Raw genomic sequence first — 27,150 nt, 5'->3', positions numbered from 1 at the left:
AAGCTTCATGATTCTAACTGGTACATTTTCCAAATGTATTCTTAGAATACCTGAAGTTTGACTTACAGCTCTAAACGTCATTCTTCTGCATAGGATATAAAGGGGAGAACAGGGCAAGCACTAGACATGGAAGACACAAGGTTAAGATTCTTCATATTTCTTAAACTTGTATTACGACAGATCCTAAAATGAAACCTGAGTAGAAATTTAGGTACCTCACAGAATACTCTAAAATACACAGACTGAAGAAACACCTGCACATCCCCATCTAACACCTGCAATATCACTAGCACCCAACCCTCCTGAAGAAAGGAGGCATCAAAATACTTTGACAAAACAAGCTTTAAGCTCCACTGTTAAAAGTGCCAAAGAACTCTTCTACCTCTACTGAGCAAAAGCTCTGTGATCTCTCTTTCTCCAATAGGCCTCTTGCCATTTCCCAAGTAGGAGTATCTGTGCTGTTAATGAAAGCACTGAAAAGGATCCATAGGAAGAAGGAAGCAGTCATGCAATGCTCAGTAACTTAATGAACTAGAGCACTATGGCAGTAAAATGGCCCCAAGTTGACCTGTGTTCAGTCCCATTCTCAGCCTGACCAACTTACAGTCTATTTCTCTCACAAATGAGAATGTCTTTGCCATTACCTTCTGAATTATTTTAGGATGGTAGAACCTGCCAACCTCTGGTTTAAGGTGCACAACTACCCAACTGAGAATGCAGGAATCCTGTAGCCAGGAAAGAACAAAGAAAGAGGAAACTAACTCCTGAACAGATCTGTAAGGATATCTGGCAGAGAAAGGAAAGACCAGATTCCAGCTGCAATAATTTTTCAGAGAACAGTAAAAGCAAGGCACTGCTAGTAACTAAGACTCACTTGTACTTGAGGCAGGTTTGGCAAAACAGCATTTTAAAAGGTACCTTATTAAAACATTTTGAATAAACAAACCTTTTAAAGAAATATCCATTAGCTTCAAATTGTTCTCTCAGCATGAACTTTCCTCTGTATTCAATAATAAGGGCATCAGGAGGCAAGTCTTTAGCAGCTTTCAAAATTTTCTTGTTTTTTTGCACATAACTCTGTAAGGACAGAAGTTCATTTATAAATTAACATTTTCTACCATTTTTCCATTATTATTAACAGCATATTACACTTTCACAACTACTAAACAATTCTATGTGAACTAAAAAACTTATTTGACAAAAAATGTTCCCCTACTAATTCAACTAGTTACGGACTTAAACTGAAAGAACGCTTTAGCCCATAGAACTTCAGTTCTCTAGTACATGGCTGAAAACCAACACATTCTCACAATTCAAGTAATGAATGTAGCCTTAGTGCACTTAATTCTCACCACTACTAGAATGAACTGCTGCACTGCTTTGCCTAACACTTTCATAAGGCTTCAAGTCCTTCAATCAGAACAAAACATGCAGACATAAAAGGACATTCATGATTCATTCAAGTAGAAACAGAACAGGAAAATAAGACAGTAACTAAATAAAAGATCCTGAGGGTTTCCAAATTTATGTGCGTATCTCTAGATGGAAGGATTTAAAAACCAATACATACCCTGACAACCAGTGAACTCACACCTCTCTTAATTTTCATCACGAATCAAAAAGGAAGTAGCCTCTTAGGCAAAAGGCTCTGTAAGCAGGGATATTCCTCTAAGGAGGTGTCCCATGTGCCATGATGGTCTTTGAGGAGAAGAAGCAAAGATGCTTCCATTAACCTGCTACTACTTGATATTTCTGCTACAAAATGCTAATGCATGTTATATGGCTCCAATTTCAAGCTGTTAAGTAACTGATGTTTAGGACAAAAAAAAAAGACATTGCACAATTTCTTCATAAACAAGAAATTACAGGATCACAAGAGTTTTAAAAAAATTGGAATATAACCTACCATCAGAAAAATCCTTTATGAACTAGTAAATGAAATTCCATTCTGAGTACCTAAACATCCAGAACACTTACCATATATTAAGAAAAATGTGGACAACTAACACATTGAAATATATGGCAGAAAGAAAAGATTCCAGTTTCAATGTGTCTATCTACCCTAACCACTCCTGGTATTTCTTGGCAGAAAAATAGCACGAAAGTTTACTACACTATGTCCACTACAGCAGATTCAGGGCTCAGACTATCACTTCTGCTATTCTTTCAAGAACTGATACACAAGTGTAAACATAACCAGGGGGTGGAGTGGAGAGGGCGTGTGGGGTGGTATACGAATCGTAACAACCAGTTGCAAACCCTGAAAAAGCTGTTAAAACTGATGCTTAGATCTAATCAGACAAGACACACAAAGTAAAGTGAACATGATGTTCCCCTCTTTTTTTTGGTCTTTTGGGTGGTTGTTTTTTGGTTTTTGTTTTTTTAATCCATCTAATTTGTTATCTTATTTATGGTACAAAGCAGCATGCAATAACATAACATGGCACAGCTCATTACCTCTACTGGAGGTTTGAAAATCTGACTGCTGGTGCTAACTTCTTTTTTGTCATTTCCATTGCCTAATTTCAGAGCTATTTTCTGTGCCTCTCTCTGGACACCCTCACTGTATTGGTTATTATTTGCTTCTTCATAACGATCCATCCATGCCTTGATTTTATTTTCCCATCCAAAGTTTGAGCTGTCAGTAGGATCGATCTCTGGAGCGGAACCCTAAAAGTTAAAATGATGAGATATTACAAGGTAAGAAAAGGAAATTGAAATAAAAAAGGTCTAGGGTCTACTACAAGACACAAAATGAAGGGCCAAAGGTATGCCATTAATTAAAGGTTTATTTTTCTTAGCAAGTCCAGTATAAAATTCTGCATTACTCAGGAGGCATTGAGTTCAGCAGCATTACATTTGTCCCTTTAGGCATTTTCTAATTTCATAAATATTGCTTAAGTTCAGGAATACGTTCTCCTTTCAATAGAGATTCTAACTTTTAGTGTGATGAGAATGGAGACTGACATTGTTTCCTCACACAATTGCACTGCATTATCAACCTATGAGTGCAAGAGTTGGAAGGTCAAATATCCCTGCCTACTCAACTTCTGTGCACATATGCAAATATAAAGAACTCTAGTTTCCATCCTATAACAAACAGATCTGATTTCCCCCTTTCAAGGGTCATGTATCTTTTCCCACTTCACATCTTACTAATCCTACATCTACTATGTTAAGGTTCTGACTAATGTTACAGGCTTTGCACAGATAATTTTTCTCCCTTATCTGCTTCTCACCAAACAGTTCCCTTTTACAGTGCTTCAGATCCTTTCACTTTTAAAGAAAGTGCCATTTGTACCTCCAGACCTCACAAACAGCAGCCAGGCTGCAGCCAACCAATGCTCCTTATGGACAGCAGCAGCCAACCAACGCTCCCCTTTCTATCCACCTGAGCAGAGACACTATTAAACATTAATAAAACAGCAAGTAGTTCAGCAATTCAGTTTACTGGCTTACATTTCTTTTGTGCATCAAGAGACCCATACACACGAACGGAATTAAAAAAGATGCAATACTAAGAAAACCATTAAAAAAACAATGGGACCTTACAAATGTTATATTCAGAAAGCACAAAATAGAGACTTTTTCTACCCCAATTCTATCTTCATTATTCACAAGTCACTCTTAAAACATCTGAAATGCAAACTGTGTCTCACTTCTTTTTATATATCCCAAGGTTTAAACAACCATGGGAAATACTGCATTTTCACATCATGCATATTTTTATCTCACAGAAAACTTGAAAGCTGCTATAACCTTTAAATCTGAAAAAGCAGACATCCCAACATGACTCCTTAAACTATGCCAGCAATAGTCAGGGTAGTCCTACCAGATGAGGTATGACAGAGCAGAATCCCTAGTTTAGTTTTCAAATGAAATGCAGCCATTTAATTATTTTGCTGCTTACGAAAAGCTGGAGCTACTAAGTTCAAATGAGTGTGCACTCAATTTTATTCCCTTGCAGAGCAAAAACAAGCCTTAATTCTTCAACTGGCCCTTGAAAAAGAAGTATTGTCAGAATAAAAATCTAACGTATACTATTCCAATTAAGTTTGCAGGACAAAGATGTAGTGCTCACACCTTAATTTAGTAGTACTAGAATGCATGCACACTACATTAGTTATCAAGAGTATTTCAGCGCTTGATGTATAGCACCAATTGCATTCTTGATGCTTCGTATTACTTAGAGTAATGTACAATTAAGGGGCAAAACAAAACCACAAACAAAATCACATTACCTTTACTCGTGAAGATTTCCTGGACCCTTCTCGAAATGCCTGAAACAAAATTATATAGTTATATTATTTGGAGGAGATACAAAATCTCTTAAGGAATTAAAAATACATTAATTACCAGCTTTTCAATGTGGACCATTCTCAATGAAATATGCAAGACAATGACAACAGAACAAAATACACTGAACTCTCAAGAAGGCAATACATTACAGCTCACAATATATATTCCAAAAAACTGTTCAGTATTCCAAGCTAAGTACATAATGGATGTAAGAACCAGTCCAGGTACCCTTTTCTCCTGTATTACAATAGAACTCTCTAAAACTTCATAACTGAATACAAAGTAACTGCAGTGCTACTTACAGAACACCCCATCCTCAACAGGTAAACCACATCCTTCACTATGCTATTTGGGTAAAGAGGGGAGGATGAAGCAGGTGTCAGTTAACAGATGTTAACTTTTCAAAGAAATCTGTCATTCTACAACAAAACCTTATTCTTTAGATCATCTTGCACATCAATGGGAAGAATACATTGTATTACATTTATAGTCAGAACCATCCACTCAGGAAGAAACATTTTATTCAAGATTCTAAAAAGATACTGGTAACTATTTCTGACTAAGGTTTAAAGGACAGAATTCTCATTCAAGCCAGTGAAACTGAACTACAGAAAGGAACTCACTAGTTTAGGAAAACTGGATGTATTCTACTTCCTATCAGGTATTATATTTGTCTTCACATATTACACTGTTTACAGTTGTAAATCAACAGTATGTTAGTACCCTGTTTACCGAAGTAGTTTAGTAGCTAACCTTCTGAAAGCATACTTCACACAATTTCAACTCAAATAAACAGACATGGAAGCCACATCAGGACAACTGACAGCAAGTGTTTCTGAACTTAAAGCAATCATAACTTCAGACGTCCAGACACAGAATCCTTTTTTGGATACCCAAAGCTTGTTCTATCCCACCTCTCACTATATCAGGTGGTTCCGTAAATTCACTTCCTCCTTACAAATTCTGTCTCATCTATAAAATAGAACTTTCATGGCTAGTATGTATTAAATTAAGGTGGAGGAGGGACGAGCAGAGGCAGGGAAAACCATATAATTTACTGCAGATTATTACATTTCAAGCTAAACCCCAGTAGTATAAGATATTACTAACAATATTTTATTTGTATTATTTTATATTTATATGTATTTATAACAACTGATTTTTAAAACCAGTATCTCTTGGCAAGAGATGTCACTGTAATGTGTACTGATTACTGTAATTTATAACACAGAGTCATAAAAAGATAAATTATATTTACTTACTTTTTTACATTTAGCTATGTTCTGTTCTTTCTCTCCACTTTTTTTCCTTTTCTTATCATTGACTTTTGTAACTCTTGTAGCAGTTAAAGTAATTGTAGTTGGTGTATGTTGAAAAGCAGTATATAGTTCCACAGGAACCTCATCACCGCTCTCTGTTGCGCTGGTATCCCCATCTTTAAAACAAAGAATATTCTATAAATGATGAAATACTGTAGAGGAAGAACATTCACTAGCTACTCTACACCTGCTTTTAAAAAAGAAAAATGCATGCTGACAAATGCTTCAAGCACTCACACACAAAATTCACCAACAGTTGCAACAGCATGAAAATGAATGACCAATGAGAAGCTGGTAATTAACAGATGTTTGTAATGCCAGGTTAAGAGAAAGATACTAGATTAATTCCATTCTTTGAATTGAATTATGTTATCGTATTCCACTATAAGCAAAATTAGAATCAGAACAAAAATGGTGAAAAAACTAAGTCATCCATTTATATATAGCTTTTACTTCTTATATGGCTTTAGGATTCCCTCAGATGACTGAACTCCAGAGGGGATTAAAATTAATGACAGCCCAGCATTTCTTGAAGCTTTATTAACCAGTCATGGGTAAGTTGTAATCAACTGTTTCACCTGCAATTTGCAGTGTCAAGTGCCTTTTTCTGAGTAAATATGTCAATTTAGCCAAAAGTCTTGTCCTCAAAATCTTCTAACAACATCTTGCTACTCAGGGAAGAGACAAGGGAAGTCTATTTTACTCGTTAACTAAAGATCATACAGGGAACTGACATTTTTCCCTTATGCTGTGCACCAGCAGACCTAAAAGCAAAAGCCTGAAATTTAGCATACATCAGCACTTATGTCAGACAAATGCATTTCCTGACCTGAAACAGGATTACCCTAGTTCTGTCAAGATGAAAGGCTGTGAAGTATGGGCAGGACTGGAAGAGAGACAGGAGCATACGGATAGGAGACTGCTGTTCACATGCGCTCAGTACAGACTTTTTTGATTTTACCATCTTTTTCAACTGTTCTGCCTTCAATAAATACACATCACACTAAGCAAGACTTTTTCTGAAAATGCACACGAGCAGGTTTTACAAATGTTTAATATGAAAGCAGACAAAGCATTCCTTCTGAGCTCAGAAGGATGTTGCCTTAATCAGGGCACTAGTCCTAATTCTTGAAACCACCTTTACTAAATAAAGAACTCCAGCTACTGGTTGCTCTGGATTTTTCCTGTCCACAACATTCTTCTGTGCACAGTAATCCAATTTTACCATCTTGGTTGTTCTCTTGAACAACTTACTAGGCACATAATTATACATTATTTATTAGGAACCAATGATACTTTCTGAATTTGTTTTCAACACTGCTGAGACCATCTTCTTAAACAGTGTAAAAAACGTGGAAAAAAATGTCTAATCAAAGAAGAATGAATAGCAGAATAATCAAGAATTGAGAAATGGAAAACTAAGGCTCTATTGAAATAGTCAATGTAGTCCATACACTAGCAACTACAAAATCATCACATTACAACCAAACACCTCCTCCCTCCCTACCCTCAATCCCCCTCAAAAACCCCCTTCCTTAGGGAAACAACATTTCAGTAGTGCTGTCTAACACTGTGCCCTAGCTTACTGTAAAGAATAATTACTTCAACCTAACGTATAATTATATGGAGTTGTTTTGAGACACTCCTTCCTAACCTACATAATGTGCTTTCACTTTGAAGAGCCTTAGTAAAGCACATAAAGGGAAGATTTTGCATCTCAGAAGGCAAGATACAAACTTTCCAAATTTCACAATAAGTTATGGGCCCAGACACATTTCCCCATAGGCAGCCAAATTATTTCATCAGCTTCAATTTCAAGACTAGATAGCTGGAAGAAACAGCCCTGAACACGTTACACATCCTAATCCTTTACCTTTAAAAAAACAAAAAACTTGACCACCCAAATCCAATAAAAAACACTAAATCATCCCACCTAGGAGTTTAACAAAGGTGGTCCCTCCACTGAACCACAGTAAGCAATCCAATGCTCAGTAAGCTGCATCGGAACTACAATTTTATTCCAGAACAACAAAACCACCTCCACCACCTCATAAACAATAGGCCTCAGAACTGGGTTATAACATATTGCCAGGAAAAAAGGTGATGTAGTTATGCATCCAAGTTTAAGACTCACCAAATTTCATGCCTCATTTTTGAGGCAAACCAACTGATCAAGTTCCTGCTTGTTCCCCACTGTTTAGTTTAGCTTTGGATGCAATATGGGTATAACAACAACTCTTTAGAAATTGTTGGAATAAAACCCACTATACTGTATTCTTGTATCTAAATTAAAAGCCCTGTTATACATAAGCTTAAAAAAGAAGCCCTACACATACTTACTCAAAGAACATCCAAATAACACAATCTTTCTTACTACTAAGTTACAGGTCTTTGACTGAAGGTAAGCTACAAGTAACATTCTACTGCTTTTAAATACTTAAAACATTTAATAGATGTATTTAAATTGACAGCACCTGCTTTTCCTACTTAGAATCTTTTATGAAAGTTGTCCAGTTCTGCTAGAGTCACATGGTAGACAGTTCATACCCAGAATTACTTGAAGTCTAACTGAACCATATAATATCAATCAACATACAAACAGTGCATTTAGCCAAGCAAATGCACTGGGTAAATGAAAATTAACTAGAGAGACAAGCATGCATTCATTTCAAGTTATGTATTATAAATCACATTAATTCATGCTGTACTTCAACTGAATCTTGAACTAGAATTTATCCTTTTCTTTACTCTGTTTTGATACTCAACATCTACCATTTAATATTCCTTTTCCTATTTGAATGCATGGAACAGATCTGAAAGACTGATCATCAGAATTAAGAAGGGCTGAATACTTTAGGTAAAAATCTCTTCAGCCTTTGACTACTTCCTTTCCCTTAAGTTTGTTTATAGTAAATGGTCAGATCATGTAGCTACAAATGCTATGAAGTTACTTATAACAGTTCACACCACAACTTCCCCTATCCTACGCCTAAACTTAAGTATATCACAATCATAGTGAACTCATTAGAGTTCATTAACTCCACGTGAATTTTAAGTCTACTTGTCTATTATTTTAATAGAATCAGCAAAAATTAAATCTAAATTTTAAAAATAAAAATGTGCTATCAGGTAGGTCAACCAAAACTTTACCAAGTAAACTGAGTTCTGTTAAAATGAGAAGAAAAAAAAAAAAAAAGAAAAAAGACTGTGGTGTTCTAAATAAGTCATTAATGTCTTTAGGAGACTTAAGGCAGCAGGAGTATCAACCAAAGCAGGCACTATTAATCCACACGCACTTCTAGGCCAAATTGTCTGAATGTGCACAAAATAGGCAGCAGGACCATAACTACATCGTACATTTTAAAAAAATGTTAAACACACGCACTTGTATATACTCCAGTACTTCAGAGACATGATTTGAAAGTAACACATATTAAGTTAAGAAGGATGAGTTCCTCCTGAATTATGACTTTTGTAATAGATCTTGAAAGTATCACCTGTCAATCAAAAAATTCACAACACATTTCAGTAATGTCTGACAGATCTCCTGACAAGTTAAGCTAGATGAGTTTTGAAATTCTCTAAGTGGTAGGAGAACTAATTTTATAAAATACATACTGAAGTAAGCACTTGCACTACAAGTCTCATCAAGTTATCAAAGGACAAAAAAACCCATGTAATTTTACTACCTAGTCTTAGTATTCTCGTCAGCAAAACAAATTGAACACCATACCAATAAACACAATCAAATGTACAGCCTAAATAAAAATTAGAATTCCTTTTCAAAACTATGCCACATTGTTTTAAATCTCAATAACATCATTCCTAGAGACAAGAATACCATCTGCAATTGCACAATTTTAACAGATGAGTATGAGGATATGAGCAGCCTGCATTATGATGGAAAATACAACAGAACAGAGCCTCATATGCTGAAGACTACCAAAACTACAGGAACTGTGTATGTAGTGAGAAGTCCATAAAGTTGATACATCCTTATTTTCTAACGTTTACTAAGGAAAAAAATTTAAGGTTTACTCACCTGACATATTTTCCCTTTTCCTTCGTTGCAGCAGCACTGCTCTTTCTTTATCTAAACTCCTGAAATTAGAAAATAAATCTCATTCTATTCTTTTCACTTACGTGTCAAACACATTTGAGGATTAAGCCAGACCCTTTCGTAGTTACCATTTTCCACTATTGTGGAATAAACAATACGCTATATGAATACTTAAATACTTTGAAAAACATCAGTTGTGCACTGTTCCATTCCATTTTAATGCATAGCCCATAGAAGTATCCAAATGAATTGAAAATATAATGAAACCTGATAGCTCAGGAGACTGACAGTTGGTCCACAGATTACAGATCAACAGTTATTAAACTATTTTTCTACAGATTCTTCCAAACAATCATCATAATACAATACAAACCAAGTAGTCTACAACAACAAGGTTCAAACTATTTCTCAGAAAGAGAAGAATAATTTATAGGTATGTAAAATGTTCTGGACACAAATGTCTTTTATTCACTGTCTAATTAAAAATCTGCAATGTAAGTAAAAGGTTGCATTTTATAATCTACATCTCAGGACAACTATGACAGTCAGGTATAATCTACCTACCACACAGTCAGAACAAAGTGCCCTTCTTGTTGTGTCATATGAGTTCAGGTTTTGGGGGGATGGCATAGAAATACTCATGCCAGAGCAAGAAATCCTCCAAGTGAGCACTGCTGCATGGAATGGGGCCATAAAAACAAAGTGACACCTATAAATACTGGTGGGCCATATGACTTGAGAACACTGCTATTAAGGGTTCCCAAGGTATGACAGCCCTGATAAGAAACAGGGAAGGGACTGGCTGTTTCTCAGTCAGCCTGAGAAAGGATTCAGTAACCACTGCTATTTTGATAAGTCTTTCAAAGGTTTATCCCTGTAGTCTGGCAAAGAAACAATGACTACTGTGAATGAGGGTATGGAGACTGGGAAGATCAGCTGCATCACACAGGTAGCTCCTTTAATAAGAATTGTCAGGATTATGCTACACAGCTTTTATTTTATCTCTTGGTTGTTGCAGCACCTCCTCTTTTTATATTCTCTACTCATTGTAGTTACTGAGTTCAAAATACACAAAACTACTCACCTTGGTTGACAACGTTCACACAGATATATGTCAGGAATATGCTGCCTGTCAATCCCCATGCAGTCAATGTGCTGCCAGACACTAAAAAAAAAAACCAAAAACCACACCCTTTAATTGTAAGTAAAACTTTAAAAATTGTGTACATGATACAGAGAGCCATTCTTTCTTTCATCATGATCTTTACTCAGATTGAATATTGCCTAGAACTACATCTCAATCACTGTCTTCAACACCACTCAGCTAGCTGATTTGCTATTTCACTGATAATAGTCTTGTGACTGTTTCCCAGTGTCTGCTTCTTTAGACTCATTTTCCCTGTTGGAAATTTTTCTCTAATACTGGAAATAAAAAATGGTAGATCATCACAACAGAGAACACACTAAGAGACAAATATCCCCAGCAACAAGACTTACAGTTTACACAGTAACAGAAGTTTTGTTTTCAAACAGGATTCCCTTTCCTTTTTAAAAAATTGATTTTCTCTACAAATGTGTATAAAAATACATGTTTCTGTTTACTTCTATTTACATGTTTTATTTATATATATATACATTTTTATACACACATGCCACATGAATTGTAGCAATGTTTTGCAGCATTAGCAAGGGCTTCAACTTCTACTCTGGGTTAACCTAAGGCAGCAGTTTATGCTCATCCCCACATTGCTAGAAGGAATTGTGACACAGAAATCGTTGCTATCTTCCCACCCGTGAATTTATTGCAAGTCTTTCCAACTCCTCAGAGACTGTATCTCCTTGAAAAGGGGCAGACTCTACATAACTGTTGACTGCCTACACTTCCACTGATGAAACAACATCTAAATACATTTCAAGTAGGAGAAAAAGTTATTAATTTTTTATGTTCCTTGATTGATAACAAGCTTGTTACATAGACAAACAGAAGAATGGAGCTCAAATTAATGTTTTAATTGGCCATAATTTTCAATACACAATGATCTAATAAATCCAGCAGTGTCAAGCATATTGAATGTAAAAATATAAACTAATGCCAATTAAGTCTAGAAACAAGATCCATCTTTCCTTTTAAGCATATGAGCTCCAAAGACTTCTTAGCTTGTTTTTTCAAGTCCAAGTAGTACCCAAATATTTTACTGCTAACAAGTAGGTGCTTAAGCACAAGCACAGAAATTTTTAAACATTTAACTTCAGCTTCTCCAGTAAGCATCTGAACTAGGTTTGTCTTTTCACAGTTATTTGTATCTGAAAACTGTCATCTGAAAATTATGAGAAAGATCATGCCAAAGAAACCCATGTTTCTGAAGTTTCTTTCAGATCATTTTGCACCTTGGCAAGTTACTTCATTTACGTATTACATAATTTACCTGGATACCTAATTATTCAGCACATGCAGGTCTGTTTTTCAGCATACTAACACATAATTTGGACAAAATACTTAAGAGAGATCCTTTTTTTTTTTTTTTTTGGGGGGGGGGGGGGGGGGAGAAATAGACCCTTATTAAGTAACTGCACAAGTAAAGCATGAACAAATTAATGTGAGTAGTCAAAACAGACTGGAATAAATTATACTCACTAGCCTTAAAGAACTACCTTGCCTATAAGAAAGCCATAAACCCTAAAATACTGTATCTGTGGACGGAAATTTCCCACTACTCAAGATAATTAAAACACCATTTAGTTGTAATTACTTTCTGAGCAACTTGAAGTTTTAAGTAATTTTGACCTTTGTAATTAATTTAATATTCATTACCTGCATTTGTCACAACAGATCATATATCCATCATCATGTGTAAAGCCACAAATGCATCTGGTAATATCAGTTCCATAGCTTCCATCCTCGGACGTACTGATGGTAGTAGCACTGGAGGTTTCATCAAAGTTGGGAGTGGTAAATATGCCTACTTCATTCTTGCTTATAAGCACTGATGGAGGAGGAGAAGCTGGAGGCGTTGGAGGAGGCCGAGCACCATAGTTATGGTCCTAGATTTTTGTTGAAAGATAAGTTACAGTTCTTAAGTGGTGATACACTGACGGTTATTTATGACAAAGGAATTTATTTGGCAAAGAAGATCAGAGACTTCCTTTTTTTGTTTGTATCCATTCAAAATTTTGTTTCTGTCACTGTTCATTCTTTATTTTTACCTTTTCAGCTATGTTTTACATGTATGTATACTATGTTCTGTATTTCATCATCTTATGACAACTTGTCCGATCGCCAATAAGATATAAAAATTTAAGTACGATTTGGGGTTTTTTCCAATAAAGAGCAGATTTTACGTAGTTTATTTTATACTTAGGATGACACTTACTGCATAGGGCAAACCAATGTAACTGTGTGAATGCGAGCTGCTGGTATACAACTGGTGTGGATAACTGTTCGATTTTTCAACTACCACAGGGCTAGCTTCTACAGATTCTGGTCTGCAAGATATAAGAGAGAGAAGAATTAATACCATTAATAAATAATTTATAATAGTAAGTTTTACGTACTTGTCGCATAACTTCTGATCAAGTGCTAGCTGCCCCTGATTGAAGGAGTGTTAAAAAAGGGAGAGGGGTGCGTGAGAACAAGCTTACAGACCCTCAACTGCCCCCCTCCCTGCCCAGAGCAGAAAAAAAAAGGACCCAGCCCTCTTCTTTCATTTAAAATGCAGTTTCCAGAATGGCAGAGAACTTGTGCTTCTGTAGGGTTACAAAATTTTTCTCAAGATAGTGCATGCTTAATCACATGACATAACCTGCAAATCTGGGACAGAAAAGCTTGTTACATGCTTTGTCAGGGAGTCATCAGTCTGTATACCCAGGGCTACAGAGCTGCAGAAGCTGCGGAAAGGACTCAAGCTGCACGGTGCAGACAGAGGGCCAGAGGAGGGCCAGAGGAGGGCCAGAGGAGGGCCAGAGGAGGGCCAGAGGAGGGCCAGAGGAGGGCCAGAGGAGGGCCAGAGGAGGGCCAGAGGAGGGCCAGAGCCTGTGCCCCGCCCACCTCCGCGGCGACACCTAGCGGTGGGGCTGGGGCACGGCCAGGGCGGCGCACAGCCAGCCCTACAGTTACAGTCATGGAATCACCAAGAATGGAAAAGACCTCTACGATTTAAATAGAAAGAAAAAAAATATAAAACAGCAATGATAAAATCTGCCAGTTCCTTTTCCTACATTCATGCGTGCATGCAAGCATATACACACTTATGTCTGAGAGACTTTCTATCAGTATCTTGTAGCTTTTTCATTGTACCGTCTGAGAGAATCACACCAAGACAAGCTTCAAAGGAACCAGTTACCTGAAGTTAAGGGGGGGTTCTGGCGTTTTGAGGTGGGTTTTGGTGGGCTATGTTATGCTATGTTATTGTTATGCCATGAAGTGATACTACTTTGATTTAAAACAACACCAGTATCTTACTTTGGTTGATTATATTCTTACAAAAAAATGCTATCAATCATTAGCTTTCTAAAAACAACCTATGGTATTTTCACACTTACTTGAAAGCATTCTACCAATATTTTTCATGGTCCACTTCTCCTTATTAGCTTTTCCCTATGTTCGGTTCCTACATAGTAAAATGTTTTAAAAGAAACAATGGTTAAAAACACCACTGGGTGCTGTAGCTTCTACAGTCTTGTGTTGGGTCTGTGGAAGGGGGTTAGTAGCACGGCAGGATCTGCAGGGCTGGCTCCTATAAGAGCCTTCTGGAAGCTTCCACAGCTCCAAATGAGACCTGCCTCTGGCCGAGGCTGAGATCATCAGCAACAGTGGCTGCACCTTTGAGATCCACAAACTGTGAGGATGCCTGCATGAGAGAGAAGGGGGCTGTAACACCTCAGCAGACACCAAAGATCAGTGAAGGAGTGGGAAGAGGCATCCCAGAACAGAGGTTACCCTGCAGCCTGTGGTGAGATGGCAGGCTGTCTGCCTGCAGATCATAGGAGCCCAGGCCAGGGCAGGCAGCAGGGTGTGAAGAAGGCTGGGATTCTGTGGGAAGCCCACACTGGAGCAGTGTGTTTCTGAGACTGCACTCCACGGCAGAAACCCACAATGGAGCAGGTTATGAAGAACCACAGCCCACAGAAAGGACTCAGACTGGAGAAAATCATGAAGGACTGTATGCAGTGAGAGAGGACCCCCCGCAGAGAAAAGTAAGAGTGTGAGAAGTCCTCCTAATGAGGAAGGAACACCAGAAACAAGTGATGAACTCATCCCAACCCTCATTCCCCATCCCCCTGCAGTGCTCAAGGGCGGTGAGGAAGTACAGAAATCAGGAGCGAAGTAATTTGAGCCTGGAAGGGAGGGGTGGGGGAAGGTGTTTTTTAGATCTGGTTTCACCTCTTGTTATCCTACTTTGATTTGATGGGGGGAAGAAATCAACTTGTCACCAAAGTCAACAGTCATGGGCAAAATAGACTTAAGTGGCGAGTGAACCCTCCCTGCCCTTGTCTCGACCCAGGAGCTTTTTGTTGTGTTTTCTCCTCAACATCTCATGGCAGGGCAGGAGTAGGGGAAGTCTGCAAGGTGCATGGTGCTTAGTTGCCGGCTGAGTCTAAACCACAATTCCAGAGGAGAAAAAAAAAATAATTAAAAATAATATTAATGTTTCTAAAGGTCATTAGCTGCATGGTTTTGGTTTTTGTTGTGTTTTTTTTTAAAGCGAGTGAACATGACAGCACAAAAACAACTCTGACAACACTTGCCCTTCATTACCTCATAAACCCAGAAAAACCTTCTTACAACACTTCTCAACCTGAAAATAATTTTATTCAGAGTTGGAATTATTTTCTAGAAGCTCAGAATTTGCCAGGTTCAACAAACCCATGATTAAAAAAACCCAAGACCCTGGAAAAGCTTTGGTTTTTCAACAGATACACGCTTACTGACATAATGCATTGGTGTAGTAACCATACACCACTAATGTAATCCATTTAATCCTTCTGACTAGCCTTCTAGCCAATGAAAATGCCACTGAAGGAGGCACTGACTACCCATCTGTCATAGCTGGGACAGAAATTATCTTTCTCCAGTTCAAGAGCATCTTGATCCCTGTATTGCTTCTACAGCTATTCTTGAACATTTACTGAATGGGAAAAGCAGCAGCACCCTTACTCTGACCCACTGTGTGTTCAATGATTAACCTAGGTCTTGTTCCCTTCAGCATACAGAAAATATTCAAGTTTTCAAAGAAGGCTTACTGATTCAGGACAGGAGGGGAATTCAGGTACAATCCATCCTTCAGAAATGCCACAACTAATTTAGGAGAGTTTCCTTCACTAAAAATAAATATTACCACGACCTAAATAGCTACTTCAACAGGGGGGAATACAATGAAAGATACGAGAGTGCATGTGTATTAAAAAGAGAGGCAATACCTTTTTCATCAACTAACTACAAAATATGAGGCAAGACAATACACGCTACTCTCCATGTCCATTTTGATCTACTCTAGCAATTTAGAAACCACTTGAGAGAACCAAGCAAAATATTCAGAGGCCTAACAGCTGTGGGAAGCAGAAGCATTAAGTTTCAAAAAAACAAACTACATTAAATGCATTGATCTCCAACTATTTTAATACTCATAAGACACACTCAGATCAGAGGGTTAAAAAAGAAAAACCACAACTTGAGCAAGGAAAGACAAAAAAAAGGTGCAAGAAAATAAGGTGAGACACAAAGAGTTTTAACAAACACAAAATTTGAGCAGATCAGCTTTCACCAAAGGTTGTTTTCAGATGCTTATACATAGGGGCCACAGAAACTTCTTAAATTATACTAGATGCTCAACAGATCAATACAACTACCAGCATCTTTGAATGTAAGGGTTATTATTTGATTTATCCACTCAAATGCTAGTCTGGGGTGGGGAACAATGTAGAGAAGATCGAGATATGTGAGAAGGAGGCGCTGACAATTCTTCTAACTTTGGCAGTCAGGTCTGCCAAGATTTCAATATGCCCTTCATCAAACTCCTTACTATCCCTCTTCCACACACCACATGCATGGCCCTGACCTTAAGCAGAAAACATACTCTACACTATCATTTAGGCATCTCACAATCAGGGGTTTTGTGAAGGAATACCTGTTGGGGAAATATTTAATTGTACAGCCTATTAAAGCATGAGATACCACTTACTTTAAAAATTCATTAAAAAAAAAAAAAAAAAAGAATACTGAAGTAGCAGGGCTCAGGTACTTTTTATAGATACCTTCCCAATTAAACCACTGGCATTCTTATGGGCCTCCCAAAAAGCAAGTTTTCGGGAGGAGAAAGTGTAAGCATTCAGACCTGAAAGGACACCATACAGTTTTCCTTGCTTGCATTTTTTAATATAAACCAGTTCTGTAAACCAGCTCTGAGATACAAAGCTTGTTAAGTCTTCTGAACATACCACATTTCTCAGCCTCACATCAAACAAATGCATCCTTACTGTCTAAGGGAGGCATTTACTGTATTTTTAGTTTTTATCACAACTGAAATGTTTGTATTACAATGTAGGGAATTGAAGTTACAGAAAAATCCTAATATTATGCTCTAAAATAAACAAATATTACCAAGATAAACTAAACATGGCATTTTGCTAAAATGACCTATGCGTTTGTTAAGTGTTGTGGTTATCAATTCTAAACTGTGCAAAATATTTCCAAGGAAGAAAATAAAAAGCACCACAAAAAGACCTTCCTGGTTGCACTTAGGCCACAATGATTTAAGACATTCCTGTAATTTGAAAACAGGAACATATTATTTTCTCCATTAATAACAGAAGCAAAGATACCCTATTTTTAAAAGTTCAAGTAATTTTAATGCAGCCATTGAAACAACTCATGTTCTGGGTCATCTCCTACTGGCTCACATTTTAAAGTACAGGGCAAACTGAAAGTATTCTGCATATTACCAGCAGATGGCACTTAGTGAGAAATGAAATAAGCAGCATGAAATCAGAACATGTATAAAAACTCTCTGCAAGCCTACTGTTAAACCTCTTTTAAGTTAATCAACTATTAAACATCCTAAGCAACAGTCAGTTCTTCCTCTAAAAGTCATGTGTCTCCTACCCTTTCCATTTTAAATAGTTTTGATTTTGGCTATGTAATTTTTTTTTTAATAAAAAAGAAGCATTTTTTAACTAACATCAAAAATAAGAATCAGCCCTTAGAATCTAGGAACATCAACCACTTCTCAAAAAAATGCAAGTACTCAAATGGGGAAGATAATTTCACTAAAAAACTTTCAAAGGCAGGTGAGCATCCAAGTGTTAGGTTATGAAAATTTAGCAAACAGTACTTCCTGAACACATGTGCCAGAACTACAAAAAACCTTGCTTCCAAGCATGCTCAACGAGCATCAACCTGCCATATGCCAATTTGGCAGGTCTAACTTTTAAGGAGTTAAGGTTTGTTTTCCCTTTGCACAGCACACTAGCTGTCTGAAGATCAGCTCAGATAAAGGAACATAATTTATTTGGTATGAAAACCAGTATTTTCTATTTCAAGCACTTCATCTAATCAAACACATGTGATGGGCTTCACTATCTAGGTAACAATAAACTGAGCATTACTTCTCTGTCACAGAGTGGGTTTCTGCTATCTAAACATCTTGTTGCAGGTGCTACAAGTAAAGACTGACCTGATACTGCCTATAGAACCAGCAGGCTTCCAATTGCCCTAAAATATGTTAAATAAATAAATAAAAATAAAATAAAATAGCACTGTTTCAACAACAATAATGGGAGGGTAGGTCTTCAGTTTTTCAAGACTACAACAATGTTTATAATCTTTTCTCTTGGATACTGAACTCAATAAAATGACCCATATTCTGTGATGGTTAGGTTCACTATACAGGCCTTCTCTCTAAGAAAATATACACAGATATTAAAACCAGGAAAGCAGTACCATAAATGGCATTTCCCTACTTGTAGCTTAAACTAATGCTGCTCTAAGATAGACTAACACTCTTAAGTCAGGGAGCACATTTTGAACCTTCCTCTATGGCTCTGCCTATGATTATATGGTCTTTAAGTAACCATGCATATTCATCTTTACTAAGCCTTTTACAAATAAAAGCAAAGTATGTGTTCTGACTACTATGGCACTATGAAGATCATCACTGGAGAGCTCACTTAGGTAACAAGTAACATCAAACACAGACCATTTCACCTAATTTTAAAGACTTTCAAACCTTTTAATAAATGTTATTCCTCACATAGCTCTTTACTACAATTATTAAAATAATATGTGAAACTATGTAATCGCAGAAACAATTCACCTTTTTAACAGGCTTATCACTTAGTTTGAATCATAAGGAAAAATCTGAGACCTATGAGATTGCACTAAACTAAAGAGTTTCTCTTCTCCTACATAATCAGGTTTGCTATTCCTCTGTTCCTGTATTTGCTTATACTTCAGCAACTGATAAAGCAGCATCAGACCTGTCAGTCACAGTGAAGAAATTCCCGCTCCTCTCCCTCTTGGGAAAACTCCAGAACTTGCTCAAAACCAATTCATGATCACTGTCAATACAATCTATACCTAACATGCTACAAGAAAACCAATGGTGACAGAAAAGGTTTAGAACTGCATAAAATGGTCCCACCTTTGTACTGACAGTAAGCCAGCCACACAACTACACATTTTTCTGCATGAGTATGGCAGAGATTACATGAATTAACCTAATTGGTAATAGTCACTTTGCATCTGAAGAAAAGCAGTTCCTAACTGGGTTGCCATGCCAAAGTATCAAGCAAGTAAAACAATGTGAAATCGTCTTGTTTATACTGACAACTGTATTTATTTATTTTAATTTTATCATGGCATGCTGCGTCTGCAAGGAATGTCAGCAGCCCCAGGAATCATGACCTTCTCTAAACATACATGAAAGCCACAGAAGAAGACAATGGAAAGAGCTGTTAACGGGCCACTCAAAAAATTTTTCTGCTCCGAGGAAACTAGCATTCATATGACAGGTCAATAAAACAACTTTTAAAATCTAATGTAATAAAAATCTTCAAATTGCAAATTCTTGGCTTTCTTCAGATAAATGGTGCAAAGTTAGAATATTCTTATGTCTAACTGAAAGCAAAGGAAAAAAAACATCACCTCAAAAACTGTTCAGGAGTTCTGACCACAGTGCATAACACTGCCTTCAAAGTTTAGAAGGAAAGCAATTTGCTTCTTCAACGGAGTAGTATTACTTATCATACTCTTAAGCAAAGACTGAGGAAGCTATATATTTCTGTTAGTTATTCAATGCACATGAAGGTGCACTTTATCAAGTTTATTTTTGGTTTATGAAAGATTTCAAGCAGGTATGTAAAGTAAGTCTGATCCATTGTTTCAAAATATCTAATAAGCAAATGTATTTTTGTAGTAACTAAAGATAGTGGAAACTTTTTACTAAAATAAAAGATGAAAGCTCAGAGGAAGGCAGCAACAGCATCTCAAGTGGTTAAAAAAAACAACCTAACGAAACACAATTTAATACAAATTCTGAATTTAACATTTTTGTTAGAAGAAAGAAATGAACTGTGGGGGGTTTTCCCATTTATTCAAAGAAGTAAATGATTCACTGTGGCTTATACAAATTGTTTTGATCTTTAACACTACCGCTAGTATAACCTGACACTCTTATCTTCCAGAAAAACTCACCTGTCATATATTCCACTAATGCAGAAGCACCAGAGCAAACAGAGGGGAAAAAAAATCCAGATACTGTTCTGAAATATACAGAACTCAATGGGATTATCTACCTATGTACACCAGTTAAAGTAACATCACTATAGTCTTTCACCTCTTATAGAACCAAGTTGTTCAAAATGCCATTCCTCCTCTGGTAACATTCAACAGCCAAGTTGATACTACACACCCAGCAAGGTGTTTGACAGGAAAAATCTCCAGTTCTAGATCAACAATACCTAAAATCTAGGCTATCTACAGATTCAGATAGACCTCTGCCTCCGTATCTGAAAAAACAAACAAAAAAGAAACAACCCCCCAAAATTCACTATGCTTACTTTACATAAAGGAAGAGTTTATTGAATTTGGGATTTCATTAGCTTTGTAATCCTTTATACAGTTATCCATAGTCACTAACAGAAATGGATTATTAGCAAGTTCATTTCTACTAGCTTTTCTGTGTATAACAACTTTGTGAAGACATTATTAGACAATTAAGCTAAGCCTTCAACTTTCAAAAATAGACACCTTTGTCTAATTATGACCATTTTCTTGCAATTTACCACACCAAATGAATTTACCTAATATGGGAAATCGAAAACACATTTTTACATGTTGTTAAAAGGGAATTACATGGTCAAATATTTGAAGTATGAAAAATGTATCAGGAAGCATTTGTATTTCTCAGCCCAACAAGGAAGAAAAAGGCATGTCTGCAGAACAGTTCAGCTTCTCTCCCTTGCTTGCCCTGAAGAGGAAGGAACTGACCTAAGAATAAAGTGACAATTAGTTTAAGTAATCAGATTCAATAAAACAAAGGAGACTCCTAAGTCCTCTCCAACTGTATTATTAAAATAGTAAAAAATAAGAAAAAATTAAGAAAACTCACAAATTATATTCAGTTCACATACTTACTCTGAGCCTGCAGCCATTTCCAAATAAGAAGTATCTGCTGTGTCAACCCCCAATGGGATCACTATGCTCATGACGTTCGTTTCTGATAAATTCGATTACTACGGAGTCCTATGCATTGGTATCCAAAACACTGGGGCATGCCAGCCACAGTGCTCATTGCAAACATCTAAGTGCATCCACAAACCCTGTTAAAAAGAGAACAAAAAAAGCAGAAAACTTGAGTTGTTTCATTTTAAAACCAAGTAATTTTATATTATGTATTAAAAACCACAAAACACTTCTCTGTTACAATTATTTCTTTAATTTTATACAGGCAAAGGGAAAAGAAATCAATAATCTTCTAAAGAAGTCGGTAATTTAAAATACATTTAACTGTAAGGCCTGAACTTAAAAATACTATAAACTTACAAAAGTAATTAAAATCACTGATTTTTTGTTTTGTAAATCATTCATCATGTTAATTGAGATGACAAAGATTCACTTTAAAGCAGACTTACTGAATGTCAAGTACATATGCTTATTGCTCTATACTGTCAAGACTCCAGTTGCTCTAACTTTCAATGAAGTCTGGTAACAGAATTTTTCAAGTATTTCTTAGAGATCATTGTTCACTTTTGTTTTGCAAAAAAAACCAAACCCCAACAACCACTTTCAATGTCCAAAATACAAGGCCGTCAAAGGCTGTCAAAAGAAACAATGCCATAACCTCTCTTCAGTATTTTCTTAAACCAAAATAATTCTAATAATCCAAAATTATATGAAACCTTTTCCATTTCATTTTAACAGACGACCATCAGAAGATATAACACCCATTGGGGGCCATTTCTAGATGTGTGTTTTAAGTAGCAGCTAAACAGAATCAGCTAAATTGTAAGGTAAAGCTATGATCTATTTGACTTAAGTCACAAGGACAATCCCACCTGTATACCAGTTATTACCAGTCTCCCACTCTTCCTACTGAGTAGGGCAGAAAACCGGAGCAATTACAGAAGAGGAGATACAGGGAACCTCAGCCGTCTCCATTCACGTATTAATAAACTGATATATTTTTACAGCCTAATATAGAGAAAATTTTCCACAAGCATCCATGTGATTGAAGCAAAGTAGACCCTCCTTCAATACATTGATAATTAATATAGGCAAACTCTTTCCAAAATGCTGAAATTGCAAGAACACAGGCAACTTAGCAATGAAGCACTCATTAATTAAGCACTGTATAAAAGACCAACAGTTTTGAGATCAAAATATCTGAACACATTAATCTTCCCAACAAAATCCCCTAGACTGCTAAGAAAAAACAAGTCCCCAGTGAAAATAAAAAGGACTATAGAGAAGTATGGTAGATTTTATCAATAGAAGCAGCAGATTCAGATAAGTCACTACCTTCAGAGTGATGAACAGGTATCTGCCACTGTACACTGACAGCATCATAACATACCATCATTAGAGTATCAACTAGCACCGATTTTTCACCTAGCTTCTTAAATTATCTTACTACTGAAATCTGACCATTAACTCCAAACATCCTGGCATACTCCTAGGTACCTAAACAATTTACAGTTTAACATGCTCCTGCTAGACAGCAGGAGTTGTAGTTTGGACCCATTACATGAGTCATCAAATACAAGAACTGGAAAGCAATCAGGCCAATCAACTCTTTTGGTATCTTGCTTTCCTCATTTAAATACTAGCATTTTTGCATTAATTACATAAAATATCAAACTATCTAAGCATAAAATTAAGAAAATAACATTAGTCTGAAGAAGATGCAGATAAAAAAAAACCTGTTAAAACACCAAACAACAAAAATCCCCTCCAAAACCAAAAACACACCCAAAAAGCCCATACACATATAGAAAAACCGCAGAACCAAACCAGCCAATAAAAACAACAAAAAACTACAGCCCCAACCAGAACACAGTTTAATCTGATTCAAAGTGGGTCTAAAAGACATAATGGACATCACTGTCCTGTTTGTCACACTTATAACTGCTTTTTTTTGTGGTAGTACAGTTTTCATAATCAGATTTTCTTTAAACACTTCTGACCAGGTAGAATAACCTGAAAATAAACATAGGCAAAAATGTCCAAGAGACTGATGGAAGTGAAGAATCTGCCTTAGACAGCTGCCTCATAGGATATGACAACTGCAAACTTACATAAAACAACAGAAGTTACCCAATCACCACATATATAAGCAGCCTTCACTATCAACACAGAAATGGTGGTTACAAAATCTGAGAATAGGTGAATTGTTTGGTTTTTTTCAGTAATGAAGAAAAAAAGAGCTATGTATCTGCTTTCAGAGCTAAGTATAGACTGAAAATGAACTGCAAACGGATGGCTCAACCAAGGTTATCATCTCTGATCAAGTAAATGCACCGCCACTCCTGTGATTTAAAAAAAAAAAAAAAAAAGGGGGGGAAAAGAGATTGGTAGGTGAAAACAGTGACAAGATAAACTTTTTATCCTACTGCAAGTATTGAAATGTATCTTTAAACATTAGTCAGAATTCACTCACTGAATCTAAGAGACTTATCTATACTAAGTAAGAAACCTGAAGAACTTGTTTGTTTTGCCAAACAGCATCAAACAAAAGTTATTTCACCTAAATGGCAGCAGAACACAATTATAATAGTAGCTCATTATTTTTTACCACCTGAAGATTTCAGGTCTTCACCACAGACACACAATCCTCCTTTTCTGCCTACTGTTAAGTATGGAAGAATAGAGGCAGTAACGGGCACAATACCTACACAGCCAAGTTAATTCAAACAAACACATCTTAAGAGTAGCCATTCTCAATGAATTATGGTGATGGTGGGAAGGGGAGATCCAGGATAAATTCATTACACTATTCCCACTTATTAAAAGCACTGTGACCTCATAGGTCATCTACTGATGAACACCACAGTGGTTTCAAAGTGGAATAAAGAAAAAATGTCTGTCATGTCAGAACCAGAAGTATTGTCATGACACATAAGTATTAGTATTTTTACTGGATTATATTACAAAAATTTCAAAGTTCAAAACACAGAATAATGTAACCACTGGTGAACTTCCTACTTTATCCATCTTGAAAGTGACTGCTTATCCTTTAAAGAGACTGCTTATTCTTTAAAGATATATATATTTTACATGAGTCATAAAATAGTGTAAAATAATATGGTACTTTCCAATTTTTTCAAGTACTCCTCTATTTCAGGTTCTTTCAGAACTCTGACAATTTTTCACCCATAGGTTTCTAAGAAACTGTTTTCTTGGGTGCATTTCATTTAAATGAATGGAGTAGGAAGAAGATTATGTCTTCCTACAATTCGTACGGTTTCCTTAAGAAAGTCTTTCTTCAAACAGTACATGAATTTGAAACTTAGAAAGACTACACTGGTTTGTCCAGTTAGGTCCAGGGTCCATAGTTAAAAGGCACTATACAAAAACTGCAGGTCCAAAGTCCAGTTATCATCTGCTGTACCTTAATCTCAACAGTAGGGGCCCCCCAATTTTGTAAGGGTTCACTCTACGCTTTTAGTGATAATACTGCTAGGTTTCGAAAAGATTTTGGCTATTTTAAAAATTCATCAGATTCTTTTCATAATCATTCTACGAGAATGGCTTCATTACATTAAAATACATTCCTTATTAAAAGAAATTTTGCTTTTATTTAATTGTAGTTTAAAAGTTTCTTGTCCTAGTAAAAGGATTTTCACCTTAAAAAAGAATTTTTGTTCAAAGTTTAAAGCATTTATCTTTCAAGAGATCAACCCCTTGCAAAAGTTATCACTGTACTGTTCAATCACATCACTTTACATTGTTCACAGATCATCCTCCTAAAGAATACATAAGCTTTTTGACTTACTAGCCATATACTAGCTACAAAATACTTGAACCCTCACCATATTTATTATTAATTTTGCTTATGAAATGAGCATTTTTAAAATCAATTGTGCTCTAATAACAGTTTAAGAGCACTATACATTCCAAATTATTAATTTGTGTAGTTTTGTACAAAGAACATCACTTATGCATTAAACAACATAAAATAAGTTACATATTATCCCTGAGGTATTCCACTTATACAACATTATTCTGTGGTCTAACAAAACCCACACGTTTCCTTTCTGCCATGTCCTAAGATCAATTGTGTGACAGCAGAAAAAAAACCATTTTCACTGGTACACCAAGGAGGAAAAAAACCAAATATAGAGGACTGAATTCTTTAGCACAAGATAAGTAGGACATTCGACTGAAATCACTGGTTTTTGCACATAATTCTACAGGCTCCATTCACAACTAAATCCATTTGCTACAATCAAATGCTGAGAAAGGAACTCCAGGCCTACTTCATTACCATGTCTTTTTTCTCCTTCTTTCCATTTGCTTCTTGTAGAACCATCAAAAGCTATATAGAACAGTTGCAGGAAACAAGCAGATCATTGATCACCTATACAGCAAGTGCACTTGAAAAATAAGAACTTGAAAGGTAGCCAAACTGTCCAGATGACTCCAACAATGTTTCATAATCCTAGCTATTTATCATCCTCTAAGTGTCAAGAGTCCAAACTCTTCCATGGCATTTGCCATGGAAATTTCTTTTTGGTTGTTTTTCTGGTTTTTGTGCTTTTTTGTTTGGTTGGTTTTGCCTAAGAAAGTATGAATTATTTTTTTTTAAACCAAACTTTTAATTACTTTTACTTCCATTTTCTTTTATAGATTGAGAAACTAAATTCCCATTCTGCTTGCATTCAACAGAAAGTAGCTATAAGTCTGAGTAGAGAACTGTGACTTACTTTTAGTTTTGTTAATAATGCAGTATATTATTCAAGTCAGATGAAACCACACAGTACTTGCTATACCAGGAAAGGTACAACTCACATTTTCACATACCACATCAGTAGCTCAACTCTGCAAGACATTTAACCTTTTTTAAGAAGGGAGAGGGAAGAACAAAGAGGACTAAGAACCCCATTAGAACTTAAACACTACTAAACCTCTCATGTAGGCACACAGATGTAGAACTTTTCATATAAATCAAATATAAGTGGTGGTGACAGTAACAACTTTTTTTGCCTTGATCAAAAAATCCTAAAGAGAAATATATCTAAATATGTTTTGTTTATATCCACACTTACACCTAATGCTACAAAAACGAGAGAGGGAAAAGGTAATGAAATCTGGTTCTCTTCAGTATATGACATCTTTTTAGATTATGACTTTTTACAGACAATGTAAAAAGATGTTACTTGTCTTTCCTTCTTCATAAAACAAATTTCCAGATCCTGTTAACATGTGATAAAATACTTAAGACAAAAAGCCTTTAAAAAGTAGGGCAAAAAATCCACTACAAAAGTTAGGAATAGAATTCATGGAAAGATGCAACACAGCGTTTAGCTTCATCACAGAATGCCTCTGCAGAAAGAATTTCCAGGGCCTCCTTAAACACCAAGCAGAAGTTTAAGGGAGAAAAATCTAATTATAATTAGTTTAACCTATAATTAGTATTTCATGTGAGGAAAGAGTGTTAGTTTAGGATAAATAACTGCTCAGATTTTATACCGATGCATGTCACTTTACCACAAAGTCCTTAACTAAAGACACTGCAGAAAGACACATTAATGAAATTACCATCTCTATACTGTGTCTGCTCTGCATCTGTAAACACAATATACATAACTACAGGGGGAAAAAAAGTCAATCAAAACCTTCTATCTACATATGCCAACTGCCTGTTTTTTTTAAAGCAAAATAACATTAAATATGTGTTACAAAATATGTAAAAGGTGACAGTGATAATTTATCCATATTTATAATTTGGATAACTAACATCTTAAATCAAGCAGTCTTAA

The 27,150-nt window shown here is 36.1% G+C and overlaps 1 protein-coding gene across 1 annotated transcript in view; it reads right to left on the bottom strand.

Annotated features, from left to right (window-relative positions):
• The window catches only part of KMT2E (lysine methyltransferase 2E), a 57,389-nt gene that overhangs the window by 19,927 nt on the left and 10,312 nt on the right, over window positions 1-27,150 (bottom strand). The window contains 9 exon segments of the mRNA XM_008493003.2: window positions 947-1,077; window positions 2,458-2,670; window positions 4,242-4,280; window positions 5,562-5,734; window positions 9,661-9,719; window positions 10,763-10,843; window positions 12,491-12,720; window positions 13,050-13,161; window positions 21,308-21,492. Coding sequence (XP_008491225.2) covers window positions 947-1,077; window positions 2,458-2,670; window positions 4,242-4,280; window positions 5,562-5,734; window positions 9,661-9,719; window positions 10,763-10,843; window positions 12,491-12,720; window positions 13,050-13,161; window positions 21,308-21,378 — 1,109 coding nt within the window. The 5' untranslated portion in view covers window positions 21,379-21,492.

This window comes from Calypte anna, chromosome 1 (genome assembly GCF_003957555.1).
Source record: "Calypte anna isolate BGI_N300 chromosome 1, bCalAnn1_v1.p, whole genome shotgun sequence".
NCBI lineage: Eukaryota > Metazoa > Chordata > Aves > Apodiformes > Trochilidae > Calypte > Calypte anna.
The sequence above is the reverse complement of the archived record's forward strand: the minus strand, read 5'-3'. Positions and strand labels throughout refer to the sequence as shown.